The 16331-nt window shown below is 36.4% G+C and overlaps 1 protein-coding gene across 4 annotated transcripts in view; it reads right to left on the minus strand.

Annotated features, from left to right (window-relative positions):
- Positions 1 to 16331, minus strand: part of KIAA1958 (KIAA1958 ortholog) — a 148441-nt gene that overhangs the window by 36469 nt on the left and 95641 nt on the right. Inside the window, exon 3 of one of the 4 annotated variants that reach the window (XM_046022243.1) lies at positions 6112 to 6195. The exons of 2 other annotated variants lie outside the window; for them this stretch is intronic. In XM_046022243.1, coding sequence (XP_045878199.1) covers positions 6112 to 6195 — 84 coding nt within the window. Of the gene's footprint in view, positions 1 to 5145; positions 6196 to 16331 lie in introns of all 4 variants that reach the window. One more of the 4 variants, XM_046022241.1, reaches the window with a different exon arrangement.

Consider the following 16331-nt stretch of genomic DNA (forward strand, 5'->3'; position numbering starts at 1 on the left):
TGACCAGAGAAATATAGATCAAAATACTCCTTTCCTGTAGATAAAGAAATCCAGTCACAAGAAGCCTGATTAAAATCAGAAGTGTTTGTCTCTAATATATTGAACTGTGGAGATAGTCAAATAAAGAAAATCTGAACAGTTTCTGGTTATCTCTAATTCTGAGAATCATAAGGACAGTATTTTTCCTCAAAAACTTCCTGTTAAAAACTATCTTTATTCATTCATTCATTTATTTACTCATTCACTCATTCATCTATTTAGTAGGCTCCATGCCCAATGTGGGGCTTGAACTCATGACCCTGAGATCAAGTCACATGCTCTACGAACTGAGCCAAGCAGGTACCCCAGAAACAATCTCAACAGATAAAAAAAACAAAATATTAACAACAAATTCCTATATTAAATATTGTTAATTTGCTGGCACCAAATCTGCAGGCAAGATCAAACTCCCTTTGATCTTCCTATTGACTGCAAACTGGCAATCAATATCATCTAAGATAGCAGTATTGGCTCTTGGGCTTAAGCGAGAGATTCCCTCTGCCTAGAACTTCCCCTTTCCCTATCTGATTTATAAAAACAAATGACAACCACTTTTAAAAGTGTAATTACTTCTGCACACACTCATCTCCAAGACAAAACTAAACGTCCTTTAAAAAGTGACACAAACTTTTGCTCTCTACACATGGCCAGGGGAAAACAAAGTGCTGAATGTTCCATCTCAAAGTAACTAAAATAATGAGGCCTAAACAATGCGGTACTAACAAACATGCCAGGTGATGGCACTGCTCGCAGTCGATGTGGAGACAATGAATATGGATGATTTTATTACACCAGGGATTTCACTTATAATTTATCACTGCAGAGAGTCTACAAAAGCCAAGGAAATCACTTTGTGAACAAGCAGCTACAGCTGAAAAGGACAGACTTCACAGTATCTGGATCAGGTTTCAGATCCTGACACTCTTATGTATTAGCTGTGATATCGGCAACCCATTAGACTCCTCTGGATTTCCTCATCTATAAAGGAGAAATAACCATACCCTCAGGGTAAGTGTGAGAGTTAGTGAAACAACTTACAGAAGCACTTAGTACTCTGGCGCATTGTAAGGACCCACTAAATGACAGTCATTGAGGACAATCTACACCTTTTTATCCATGTGTGCACCTATGTGAACACAGTGGACGGTGCAGGAATGGCTTTGCCTTCATGCTGATTTTAAAACAGGCTCTAAGGAAGATTCTCCTCAAAATACTCAAAGCAGTATTAGGTATTCCACAGCAAACCAACATTTTCAATGGCTGAATAATAAACAAACTGCAAGAGTACAATGTTTGGGAAATGATGCAAAACAGTATTGGCAGACTTTTTGGTGAACTCTCAAAAAAGTGAAATGACACTTATTGCAGTATCTTTTATAAATTCTTTGAGGGCAGGGACTATTTTACACATCTTTGTACCCTTCCCAGTGTCTAGACAATAGGTGTTCAGGTACTTGTTGATAGGACTATAAATTCTCATCTTAGTGAAGTCATTTGATTTCATGACATCTAAAAGCTAAGCCATATGACCTGGACAAATTAATGTGATGGAAGTTTCAGCTAACAATGACCCAACTGAAAAACCAAAGAGACTTGATCTACCCTAGAAAAATTTCAGGCTATTCCTTTGCGCATCAGGAAGTAACTTAACATAGAGAAAAGTGAATTAACACAGGGAAAATTTAACACAGGGAAAAATATCTAAAAAATAACAAGTATTTTAAGTAGAGGGTATATTATAAATCATATTCAGACCACCCCTACAACCCATGATAAGAACTGGAACTTTAAGAATAAGCTCTGTTGGATAAACATCCTGAATATCTCTAATTTTTTCAGACATTATGGTTTTTTAGAGAAAAATTGCTACCATTCATGGGTTTCAACAGCCAGTCACTCACACAGAACAAAGATTGAACTTTGCAGGTATATCACCCGAATGCCGACAGATGCGTTTGACATGTTGTGGACAGTGCAAAACTTCCAGAATCATATGAGGGGCACTGTCTCTTTTTTACATGACCTTACACTGACCTAAAAGTGTAAACTTTGTAAATATAGTTTTATTGTTATTGTATGAACCACAGGATTGCCTGGGAAGGCAGCATTTCAGTTGTAGTAAATACCCGCTGGACTGCTGAATTTTCACTAAAGAACATGTACAATATTTGGCATGTGCCACTGCCACAGTATGAACATTAACTTTTTTTAAGCTAAAATAACAAAAATGGCATCTGGCAGTAGCATGTTTTCAGTATTGTTTATATAAAAACACAAAATTTAGAGGTAGTTGCTGATAATTTTTTGTAATTTCGTTAACCCAAAGAGCTGAACCCAGTTCAGCTAAACTTCTACCAAGCCACTCTTCAGAAAATTTTTCTAAATCTAGATCACAATGTTCCTATTTGGTTTGAGTTATCAAAGCAAAATATAATAAATAAAAAGTAACTCACATTCTCAATTTAACTGTGTTTTTCTGAATGAAAATGTGTAAGATGAAATAGGAGAGACTTTCATTTTAGTAGTACCTCAATAAACGCTCGGAGGGATGCAAAGTCTCCTAGTTCAGCTTTCTCAGTACATACTGACTGTGCTTCTTCCTTATCACAAACTTACTTTGCTATCAAAAACATATTAAGAATTTTTAAAGTATGTCAATGCAAAAATAAAATACACAATCACATTTTAAATGTTTCACAGAAAAAAAAAATTTTAAACATGAGAGGTAACCCATTAAAAACAACCTTGTTTTTTAAAAACAGAATTCTTTTACAGTAGGCTGTCCTGTGCACTTACAAACCAGGCATAGATTAAGGAAAGTTTTGTAAAGAGAACTTGAGAGAAAGAGGCCTTGTGGTTCAAAATGAAGAGAAGAGGGGACATTAGGGAGCACAGTGTGCCATCATGAAAGATCACTCAAGCATTCCTTTTAATCAGATAGCCTTGAGAGATGGGAAGACACCGTTCCCCATTTCTTGCTCAAATCGCTGGAAACTGACTAGGAGCTGGAAATAAGGAAGATAAACAGAAAAAACTTTGCAGTCAGATGACAGTTTACCATTTCCTTAACTATAAGCTAACTGATTTGTCTTCCTCTCAACATAAAATGGAGATAACCAAGCCTTTCAAGGATTGAAAGGATTAAAGATAATATATATAGAAATAAATATATATGTATTGAACTGTCTAAAGAAATATTTACCAAAATATTAACAGTGGTTATTTTGGCCAGCAGATTCAGGAGTATATATTTTGTTTTCTTATGCTTATCTGAATTTTCTAATTTTCATACAGTTAGTAACTATTATCTAAATAATGCATGTAGTAAGTCACTTTGCACAGTGCTGGTAAACACACCAGCTCAAAAAATGGTGGGTATCATCATTGTTAGTGTAAAACAATAAAGCAAAATATCACCCACCCTCTCTTCTTGTTTCTGGATGCCTCCCTCTGGAGGAAAAGTCGCAAAGTAAAGCGGATTCCACCACACAAAGTCCACAGCAGAGTTTCTACTCTAGAGCCAAAGGAGAGGTCACAGCTAAGAGGAATGCGTCTTTATGTGTTTATGACTTACTGTTGGAAAACACTGCCTAATCATGGGAAAGCTCAGCTAATGTGATAATTTAACAAAGCAAATCAAAATGAAGTTTGTCCTAGTCCATGATAAATTAATACATAAAATAACACCTACCCTCCTGCTAATGTGAATTATGAGTTTGCCTTTAAGAACAAATACTTCCCAATAGAATCCAGTAATGCTATTAAGATTTGGGTTTTTTATGTGTTAATGATTATACAGGATAGGAACCTAGCTCAACTTTATTGTCGTCCTAGTGTCTAAACTTATGTTGTTATTGAAGGAGCTTAACTAAAAATATACCACAGGCTTCAAGACATGAAAAGAAGGACCTTGGAAAAACCACCACAAAGGGTTGTTTAACCAAAATTATTATTATAATAATTGCAGGGTATCACAGATAAATTTATATTTACTGTAGAAGAAACTCTGCACATTTTCAAGAATGCTTTGAATTCATCTAAATCTGGTAACACAATGTTGTTACCCAAAATGAGTGTCAATATTCTTTTGATCTCAACTACAGAGTCAAGTAATCTCCTAGGGAAAAGAGACTGAAGTTTAATGCTTATAAATAAATAATTCAGGGGATCTGAGCTTTGAAGAGTAGGGCTCTTTTGTTGTCTTGACTAGTGCTTCTGGATTTTTAATAAGACTCTTTCCTTCTCTACCTTCTCTTTATGTCTGATATACAATCTAACGCTTGGGAACATTTTCAAAGCTTTGGTAGTTTTGTAAATCTGAAAAATCACACCTCATTTTAACTGATTTCTTAGGGAACAAAAAACATTCTATCCAAGTTCAAGCACAACAGTAAAAATGAGCTATTAACAGTCTTTTTCGCCACAATATTGGACTTTGCATATTATTTAAAAGTTATGTATCTTCCAAAAAGAATGGCACCTTTATTGCCCCCAAAAGAAAAGATGTTAGCTAAACATCTAGATTTTCAGACATTATAAAAAATGAGGCACAGGAGCTAAAATTCTAATTCGGCTAAAAAAAGTATGCAGATAATTTGTTGAGCTTATATCAACACTTTCATATTCTTGATGTGACTGGATACAGTTATGTGTAAGCAGTAGAGCTAATATTGTCTCCTCCTGATTAGTATAAAATTTTAAAAATTAAAAAAATAAAGCCATTTATTAACTTTACTAAAATGAGAGGTGGGGTGGGAAGGAAAGCAGGAGTTGAGGACACAAGTGTCTAGGATATCTTTCAGTTACTTTTCTGACAGTTCTTTAAAAACGGAATTCCTTTTCTACTTCATGTTGCCTGAGAACCACTATGGTTTTGTAGTCTGTAACAGCAATTACAATTAATCACCAACAAGTACATTTGTGTTAAGCCTATAAATACTATGTTAGCAATACTAAACTATCTCCATTGGCTTATTTGTAAAAAGAAAAATATATTATATATTTTTATAAAGTTAATACTGAGGGCGGAGGAAAGGGAATGAGAAGCAGTGTATAATCACAGTTTCTCTGGACACAGTAACCAAACTGGGGTCTTGCTCAAGCCACCTGGTCAAGCAGTGTCTGAGGAAGAGTCATAGGAAGCAGAGACGATGAAATTGCCACTGTTGGAGTGCCCAGCCACTGACTGGGCAGCTTGCTGGCTCAGATTGTTACAGATAAGAACCAGCTGGTTGCTCTGGGCCTCGGACAAGGTGCTACAGCTCTGATACACACTGAAGTTGGTTTTTCTGCCAGGGATGTTACCCTTCTCACACATGGTCTTCACCATCTTGGCCAGCTTGTTCTTGCCAAGGGCTTGGCAGTTGTACCAATGCAGAGCTGCCAAGTTCACGACTGGCTTGATGGACAGGTAGAAAGGAGCATCCTCGTAGCGCATGGCAGGAGGCCGCCGCTGGGCATACTCCTTATAGTCCTGTACGGGGCAGGTCTGTGGAGCGTGCTGGGTGGCATACACACGAGAGTCAGTCCCCCCTCTCTTGGTTTTGGCATTCAGGTCACCAGTGTCTTGACCCATCCACTCTAAGTACTCCAGCCCTGTTTCTGTTACCCGGAGCCGGATATCACCCCACTTCAAGGTAGATCCATGGAAGCCTGTGCAGTGCCCAAAAGCTTTCGTGTTGTTGAGCCAGACAAGGTTGAGAAGACCCTCAGGATTATAGCGGCTTAGTAGTCCCCTTTTCCGCAGAATGAGCTCATCAGCAAAGGTGAGCTTCATGGACTTGTGCGGCTTATTTCCTTTTCCTTTGCAGCGGAGTTCAATCTGCTTCTGTTTCAGGGCCTCTTGGGAACGCTTGAATTCCTTATCCCTGGTGATACTGTAGCCATACCTATGTTCTTTTAGGTACCGTTCAAGTCCACACTGGTAATTGGCCAAGCTGTTGGGTTCATATTCGGACCCATCCTTCTGCCTGGCATCCACAAAGAAAGAGGCCAGGTAGGCATCCAACTCCTTGCAAGGGATGACATAAATCTCTCTTGTTTCAGAAGGATACTTGGAGATGAGGAACTCTCGGAAATTGCGGAGCGCGGTCTGCGTGCTCCGGATGGTTTTCTCATTCTGCTCCCTGCTGAGCTCAGCTGCTCTTTCATCCTGGTCTGCAACAAATTGGGGAGGGGAGGGATAGAGAGGGTGTTGATGAGTTCAGACAATGCACTTTCTACTCTGCAATAAAGTTTCCTCTTATAATGAAAAGGGAAAGAAGGAATCCATTTCATAGAGATCACTCATAAATGTTATTTACAAACCTGCTGCATTATAATAGCCAACTTCAGTTTCACAAATGATGTACTAGACAAGAATATGGCCCATTACAATCAAAATGAACTTGTCATGTCACTGACACACAAGTTTTGTGCATCAAGGTTTGTGGGAAGAGTGAGATCAGAGCCAGCCTTTGCTTTATAGGAGGAACATGAGACAGAAATGTGCTATTCACCCTACTGCAGTGTGCTTGGGCCCCATTAAAGCTGACACATTCATTTCGAATCACTTCATCTGTGAAATCAGAGTTTTACTGGTCCCATTTTACTGAACTAAAATATTCAAATTTGTTATTTAGCACATCACTAGATATCTCTTTTTAAAAGTTAGTAAATAGGCGCGCCTGGGTGGCTCAGTGGGTTAAAGCCTCTGCCTTTGGCGCAGGTCATGATCCCAGGGTCCTGGGATCGAGCGAGCCCCGCACTGGGCTCTCCGCTCAGCGGGGAGCCTGCTTTCCCCCCTCTCTCTGCCTGCCTCTCTGCCTACTTGTGATCTCTGTCTATGAAATAAATATTTTTAAAAAATAAAATAAAATAAAAATTAGTAAATATAAATAGATTATTTATAGTGTTTATTCAACACTCTATGGCAATTTAGGTAAATACAGTTTATAAATATTCTGTATGAATTGCAGGCAGTTTGTAATAAGCAATAAAAATATTTTATATTTTGTAAAGCAATGAGGATAAAACTTCATAGTGTAAAGAGACAGGACAGTGAAACTTCAATCAGGCTACTACGATTCAGATGTAAGGAAAGGGGTATATCTCTTGGACAAATCATTTTATGTTGTTAATTTATTATTTACACTCTTCCACCAAGAACTAGGGTTGCCTCTTTCCATCATGGATGATGCACAGTTAAGTAATGTTGCTCTGGACTAGCAATTCTCACACTTCAGTGTACTTGTGAATTACTTAGGATGCTTAATCAGTATGAGAGTCCTCTGTGGCAGAAATCCACGCTCAGGATGAGGTTTGAGAGAAACTTCGTTGAGAAACAAAGTTCTAGTGCTTATGCCTTTTATGAAGGAAACCCTACTCTTTATTTTTACTCAGTCTTTTTTTAAAGTTCAATGATATCATTTAAATGGTTTCCCTTTTAGTAATAAACAATTTAAATTTGGACTCTTTAACATTAACAATAAAGATGTTTTGTCAAAATTCACCACTGTTATGTCAGACATGGGTGTGACTCAGAAAGAGAAATTCTAAAAATGAAAGTACACCAATAGAAAACTGGGTTATCCGATTATTGAGAGGCAAGCATAAAGCTTAATTTAAAACAACATAAAAATGTAATTTCAGATTCTATAGTATAAGGTAAAATATTTTGTTTATCCTGATTATCTTAAGAAAATTTAAATTATAAAGTTATTCAGTGGAAGTCTTTGTGATAACCACATATAATTATAAAAATAAAATTTCTAACGGAATTTTATTCATAAAAGACTAGTTTTTGTATTACTACACATATTTATGAATGAGAATGTTATTTTTAAATGACAGCTCTAATGTATAATTTCCCAAATCCTCATAACCTTATAAAATGAAATGAACTAAAACTTACTAAACTAGCTAATTAGGTATTTTTATGGGCATATTTTTGAAAAATTATATATTAAAATTCAATATACAAAAGTATATTTTATGACACATTCTATTATGCTATTTTCTCCCTGTTAAAATTATTTATATATCAATAATAAAGATGTGTATCTTTCCATCAAAAAGGTGGAAGGCACGCTATGCATGTAACCTTTTACCAGGTTGGCTTCCTTGGCTATTTACAAGTAAATCCAAGGTGGCCAGCACATGTGTTCATTTTGGCTAATTGTTTAAATATCCACCACAGCGGACTTCAAACTTCAAAGGCTTTCTAAGATATAAACATTCATAGAAAACTTTAGTGAAAAAACTTCTAATTTCTCAAGTTTCACATAAAATCTTTTACAAAACTTATTTGTCTGAGATGAAGACTGAGTTTGCATGTGCTACCATCCCAAATCTACTACGGTACATACTCTGGGGTGTAAAAGACTTTGAGGAGGCAAACATAATTTATAAATCAGTGATTAAATCCATAGCGTGTCTTGTCCTTCTTTGTTCTTATACATATTCTGATATAGGTGAAATGTGCCTTCAGAAGGAGGGTATTTGGGCCTGAATTGGGGTGAATTTAGGGCTTCTGAGGGAGTTATAGATTAGTAAAGTTGGTTTTCTTCATTAGAAATAGAATATTCTGCAGGACTATCAGGATGTTCAAGATAGAGACTTAAAACTATTCCATTCTTTCAGATTCAGCACGCTTTTGTTCATAAGATGCATAATAACTATCATCAAATACATGAAATATTAATTCTACTTACAGTCAATCCTCATCTTCACTTTATAAAATATTCAATATTTTCTACTTCTTTTTACAAAAATAAACTGTTGAAAACCTTTGGGTGTCCATTTAAATATCAGGGAGTGGTTATTACTTTTTTTCTTCTTTTTGAGGGGTATGTGAATAACAGGATTTAAGTCTGTTGGACTTCATTACCCAGCCTTAGGGTATATACACCGTAAGAGGAACTGGTGAAGAGACTATGGAAGGATCTGGAGTCATTCATCTGCAAATCTCCTGGGTAAGGCAGTCTGCTCTCTCACATCTGCATCTCTTCCATTCACATTTGGAGAGTCTGCTAACACTTAGAGCTGACCAACATATTGTATTAGCACTGCTTCAACATCCTCAGCCCAGTTTTGTTTCAAAATTACTCCTTTTTCCACTCGGCCTCAATCTTAGTTAAGAGCCTTTGCATCTACAGAAAAATAAAACTAAAAAAATTCTTTTCCTAAGATGGAATGTGCCACAAAAGGAGGTAAAAGAGTAGAGAAATCCTCATTCATTTTCCATGAATAGGTGGAAGTAAATGGCTTTAAGGTCAAGTAATACTTTTTCAGATAATTACACAATCAAATAAGACCAGGGAAGACTGATAATAAAATGTAAAACTGTTACATTTACCTTGCTTTTATCTCTAGTTTTAGAAAAACTTCTGATTCACTTCCTTTTAAAAACTTTTTATTAGGTATAACAAACATACAATAAAGTAGACCAGTCATTAAGTGCATGTAATTAATTTTCACAAGTTGAATCCAGGAACCAGATCAAGAAAAAGAACGCCACTAGCATGCCCAGAGTCTTTCTCATGTCCCCTTCTCCCAGTTATTCCCCCCATCAAGAGTAACAGCTATCCCGATGAAACATAACACAACTGTCTGGTCTATTATTATAACTAACATCAATGGAATCTAAGAGGATGACTCTCTTGTGCCTGGCTTCTTCATTTAAACATTAGGCTTGTGAGTTTCATCCATTTTGTTTTGTAGCTGTGATCATTTACCCTCATTGTTTTGTAACATTCCACTCTGTGACTATATCACGATTTATATATTCATTCTATCAGGCATTTGGGTAGCTTTCACTTTGGGGCTATTTCCAAAGAAATTGTTATGAACATTCTATGAAATGATCATATTGGGTGTTTACTTGGAAGTGGAATTATTGGGTCAGAGGAAATCATAGGTTTCAGTAGCTTTGACAGATACTGACAAACAATTTTCCAAAGTGCTTGTACCAATTTACTTTCAGAAACAAGAGTATGTGAGAGTTCAGTTTGCTCCATATCTTCAGCAACACTAAGTAGTCTTTTTTCTTTCTTTCTTTTTTTTTTAAGCTATTCTGCTGGGTGTGGGGTGGTACTGCACTGTAGTTTTAATTTTCATTTCCCTGATGACTAAAAAAGTCGAACACCTCGTTATCTGTTTACTGGCCATTTGAATATTCTCTATGTGAAGTACCTGTTCAAGTCATTTTTCTGTTGGATTGTCTGCCCTTTTCTTACTGTGTGTAGAACGTCTTAACATATTCTGAGTCTTTATCAGAAATACATATTGCAATTATCTTCTTCCAATCTGGGGCTTGCCTTTTCACTTTCCTAATGGTGTTTTTAATAAATAAGTGCTCTTAATCCTAATATCCCCCAATTATCAATTTCTTTCCTTTACTGGTTCATGCTTTTTGCATCTTGCTTAAGAAATCTTGCTTACCTCCAGGTAATGGAAGAGCTATTTCTTTCAAGAGCTTTTACTTTTCACATTTCAATCTGCCATACACTAAAACATCTACCTGGATGACCTGAGATAAAAATTATGATTAACTCTTTTCATTATGACCCATGATCCATTTGATTTTAATAAATTAATAAACTTTCAATAGGCAATACAGCATATAGTACAGTATCTGAAAGTTACAAATGGACATAGTGAAAGTAAGTCACCCTCCCATCCCATCTCCTTGTTGCCATATTTCCCTCTGCATATCAACCAATACTGACAATTTATGGGGTACAATTTTTTATTTTTCTATGCACATGCACTTACTTTCTGTCTTTGAAAAAGGGCATTGGAATATACTACACATTCTATTCCACACTCTGCTTTTTACCATTACAGTATAGCTCCATATCATGTGTATTGTACAATATATATTGTACTTATAGGATACACCATAACACATTACCTAACCCCTAATTCTCTACTGAAAGATATTGGCACTATTTCCATCCCTTTGCTATTATAAACAATGCTGCAGTAAGGATCCCTGTACACATGGTATTCCCCATATATGGGTGTGTATATACACAGAGGTAACTTCCAAAGTGGAATCGCTCTGTTGCTATTTCCCTGTATGTATATATGTTGTATTAAGGTATGAGTGATGGTTTAATCATACCTTCCTAGATATAATGTATGATCCATCTTCTTAATCTTTGCTTATTTAATAGGCAAATTATATTGTTGTGGTTTTATTTTGCATTTATGATAAATGAGATTTAATATTTTTTAAAATACTTATTAGCTCCCTATATTTTCTCATTTTCTTTCTGAATTCTTTGGCCTCTGTCCATTATCTATTTTTATATTGATTTAGGAACTACAGATACATTTAGGAATTTTTCATTTATATTTAGTCTTAATGTGATGTTCATACTATTTAGTCTTATCATTATTATATTTAGCCCTTTGTGATATATTTAATGTCTGCATATAAATACATAATTCTTTTTAGTTTACCTTTTATATTTGTGACTGTTACACATTTATGGGATTGAATTTATCCCTTAATTTTTTTTTATATTTTGTGGTATACTTAGAGATATTGTCCCCATTATGAAACCATAAAACAATTCTCTTATGTTTTCTTCTAAAACATTTTTATTTCATTTTCCATTTTCATTTTATTTCACTAAAATTTCATTTTTACTCTTTAAATATTTAAGTTAAATATTTAATTATCTGATTTATTTTGGTGTAAAAAGGTAGGCACCAATTTGACATTTTTCTATATAATCATTCTTATTAGAATTAGTTTGGTTGGTTACTGATCTGATTACAAAGTTACATAGGCTTTGCATTGTTGGTCCCAAAAGCTCTGTCATTTTTTAGTGTGGAATTCGCAAAATGCTTTTCAGAAATCCATGTACTCTTTGATGAAAGTAACACCGAATAGGAGATCTCTTGGTTTCGGATTGTGATCCATTTTTTAGAGTCAACGTTGAGTTTATCTCATTTCTTTGTTTTAGTATTAGTTGTTACTTTGCACACTACACATTAATGTATAGACTTTTCCCAGTTTTATTAAGAAACAACTGACATATATCACTGTGTAAGTTTATATATTACAGCATAATGGTTTGAATTACATATGTTGTGAAATGATTACTGCAATAGGTTTAGTTAAAATTCATCATCTCATATAGATACAATTAACAAAAAAAGAAAAGAAAACTTCTCATGGTGAGAACTTTTGGGATATACTTGACAACTTTCTCATTTCTATTTGTTTCATTTAATCTTAGTTTTTGTGATCATAATACACGTCAGACTCTGTTTTTACGGTTGTATCAGGGCTCTTGCTCAGCAACTCTTTCTCTTGGCTGAACCCTCTTTCTTGTGTTGGCTTCAACCACAAGCAGGATAACAGCCATATGCTGAAAAGGGACAGTAATCTACCTTTAGGATTATAAAGACATCTTTTAGTTTATGTTCTTTTGCTAATTTTTCTAGTGGTTATCATTACTTTGATTACTTTGCTTATCTATTTTTTAACATATATTGATACCTTACTACAAGCAATGCCAAAATTAATATACCATACACTTATATTTCTCCAACTAATCATTTTCAATTTTACTTTTTTCCTGGTCCTTATTATCTTTTATTTTACTATTTGGTTTAGTTCTTCTAATATTACCTGTATACCTTCAAGTATCTGAATATCCTATAACTCGAATTGTTAGCTTTAAGTGATATCTTCTGAATCTTGGTTTATACAGTTTCCCATATTCTCTCTCCTGTGCCCTCCCAACTTTTAAAAATTATACAGTCCCAGGGCACCTGGGTGCCTCAGTCAGTTAAGTGTCTGCCTTGGGCTCAGGTCATAATCTCAGGGTCTTGGGACTGAGCCCCACAATCAGCAGGGGATCAGCCCCTGCTCAGCAGGGAGATTGCTTCTCCCTCTCTCTCTGCCCCTCCCCTTGCTTGTGCTCTCTCTCAGATAACTAAATTCTTTTTTTTTTTCCCCCACCTCACCCTCCCTCCCTCCTCAGATAACTAAATTCTTAAAAAAATCTTAAAAGTTATACATTTCCACATTGTTGTAGCTTGTGATATTTATTATAAATATTTATAAAATAATTTATAATATTCTGTTTTCAACTGTAATTTCCACATTCTGGTCTCAGTCTTAGATAAAATCAATGCTTACCCCAGTGTGTTGCTGGTCTCCTCTCAGCTAAAGTTTGTCCTCCAATAGCTTATTCAGAAAGTATTTATGAAAACTATGTTTTCCTGAGGTCTTGAATTTTTGAGCATGTCTTTAACTTTTTATTGTCTTTGTAACTGAATAATACTTTGACTAGGTACAAGACTCTCCACTCATACTCCCCATTCCCAGCCCCTCCCACACACCCTGGACAATAGCAGCACTGCTCGAGTATCTTCCAGAATTCAATGCTAATGTAGGAAAGTCAATGTCAGCAGTCTTTATCCCTTAGAGATCTCTTTACTGTTCTTAGGGCAAGGGCCTGCATGTCTAAATGATTATTTCTTTATCTGTGAAGAACAGTAAGGCTCCTACGCTTTACCTCAGTGCTGATCACTATGTACACATCTTTCTTCTGGTACACCGTGTGCCCTTTAAAGCCATAAATTCAAGTATGTCTTCATTGGTTTATGATACTGGCAAACCACCTTTCACAAAGATGGCAAGTGTGTATGTGTTTCTTGCTTCAGATTTGCTTCCTCTGCTAGTCTCTGGTGTCAAACTGGGCCCAGGGAAGTTCTCAAGACCAACCCAGTAGCCCCTGTTCCAATTCTTCAAAAGTGACTGTTAATTTTACTGCTCGGCATGTACCATCCTCAATGGAAAACTGAGTTCTTACACCTCCATCTGAGATCTACAGTCACATGTCTCTTGGGTGTCATATCTGAATTCCCAACTATCCAGCAGACTTTCTTTATGTACTGTGGTTGTAGCAGAAGACTTCTAGTTTAATTTAAGAGAATGTTTGTTTCCATTTCTCTTTCTTATTTTGAAGTGATTTTGAAGAGAAGCCAGAATTCATATCCAATTCTTTGCATATGAATGAGATTGCTACAACTTCTAGTCCCTAACCTGGTGCCTTGCACTTAACAGGGATACCATAAATGTTCACTGAATGCTTTTCCATCACATGAAGTCTATGAAGAAGAGTTACATTCCTCAAGATTTTGTCATTCATCAAAAATTCAGTGCCAACTTTCACTAAATTTTGTTTGAAAGTTATGTCGTAAGAAATAGAACTCAGATTCTAAGTAGTTCTGTTTATCTAATGCTGATGATAAACAAATTGTTTTCAATACAAACAAAAGATATTCTAAAAAGATCACTTCCAGTTTTCTTAAGAGAAGTATGTTTATCATTCAGCAAACCAAATGAGTCACTGTTATTGATGAAAAAAAAAACACATGTGTTGAGATAAGCAAAATGGTCATAGTATATATATGGGTAGTTGTGATTAAGTAACAGCTCTAAAAAAATTGAATATGGATAAAATCCCAAAGGCCTAGAAAACTGAATGGAGAAGACAAGGTAGCAGCCAAAAATACAGAAGTACAAATTATTGTTTTCTAACAGATCAGGTATTTAACAACAGAAATACAATTTTGCTTATGGTGAATGAGTAGGCATCAGAAACATGTCTCTATGGCTCCCATAAACCTAACGCACCTAATCATTAAACGTGCCCAGACCTAAAACGTAACTTTGGCTCTGTTCCCCCAAACCTGCTCTTCCTCCTAGTCAGTGCCTCCACCACCTACCCAGCTGCCCAAGGTTGAAACCTAAGCACCTGCTTGGACACTGTGCACCCGCTCCTCTGCAGCTAATCCTTCAATCCCTGCTGAGCCACCTCACTCATTCAAGCACACTCATGAGTGACTAACACGTATTAGGAATTAAGTAGGCTGATTCTACAGTTTAATGCAACAGTCTGAGTATAATGGAAACAGTCCTTGCTTTTGTGGAAGTTACCACAGAGTGAGTGAGGGTGACACAACTACGGAAATCCTGTACAAACTGACACAAATACTATGAGGAGAACTAAAAGAGGACTGTGAGAAAGAATAAGGGACCTACTTGAGAATGGATGTCCTAGGAAGGACTCTAAGAAGACCTTTCAGTTGAGACCTAAAAACAAGAAGCCAATCCTGTTAAATGTAGAGGCAGGAAGAGCAGAGGGAATCACACATGAGAAGTTCCTACAATGGAATCTAAGTTTGAGAAACTGAAAGAGTCCGGCGTGCGTGGAGCCATCAAAAGGCACAAGGAGAGGTATGAAAGCCCACCGGGCTCAGATCACACCAGGTCTTGCAGGCCTTACTGATGACTGTATTTTATCCTAAGAAAACTACTTAGTCAGAAAACTACACAGTCAAGTTCACTCTGTACTTTTATGATATAAACCCATCTACAGGTTTGCAGACTTATGTCTTCCCATGCTAAGAAAATCTTCAATAAACTTCACCTTGTATAAGGAAGGCTAAGTTCACATCTGAAGGACATGGTGCAAAACATTGCTAGACAGTGAAATGATGCATACATTACCTTCGTGGAAGAAGCCAGAGAAAACAAGAGACTATTCAAGCCAGCCACTATCTCCTCCTTCCCCTCCACCCACCCCGCAAAAGAAGGAAGGGTATTAGAGTTTGTAAACATTGTAGGATAGAGCTAAGAACTGAGAGTTAATCTTATTGAGATCTTAGAGGACCAGGAGACACTAGCTGATAAGTGGATTATGCTTCCATTATCTTGCCCTATTTATTTCAGCCCATCTCACATCTCCCTGTTAGGTTGTGACCTCCTTGAGGAGAAGGAATGCTTAGAGACAGTCTTAGGAAAATCTTTTTTTAAAAAAAGGATTTTAGGGGCACCTGGGTGGCTCAGTGGGTTAAGCCCCTGCCTTTGGTTCAGGTCATGATCTCAGGATCCTGGAATCCAGCCCTGTATAAGGCTTTCTGTTCAGCAGGGAACCTGCTTTCCCCCTCTCTCTCTGCCTGCCTTTCTGCCTACTTGTGATCTCTCTCTCTGTCAAATAAATAAATAAAATCTTAAAAAAAAAAAAGGATTTTATTTTTAAGTAATCTCTATAGCCAATGTGGGGCTTGAACCTACAACCCCAAGATCAAGTGTTGCACGCTCCACCGACTGAGCCAGCCCGGTACCCCAGTCTTAGTAAAATTGTTAAGCAACAACTTGTTTATATAGTCTCCATGCCCCACCAATTACATTATTTCTCATGTATTCATCATCCATGAATCCTGAGTACCCAGCATATATTCCAGCACTCCAGAGTTATCCAAAGTATGAAGACTGAATAAAT

Source organism: Meles meles, chromosome 11 (assembly GCF_922984935.1).
Source record: "Meles meles chromosome 11, mMelMel3.1 paternal haplotype, whole genome shotgun sequence".
In the NCBI taxonomy this organism is placed as follows: Eukaryota; Metazoa; Chordata; class Mammalia; order Carnivora; family Mustelidae; genus Meles; species Meles meles.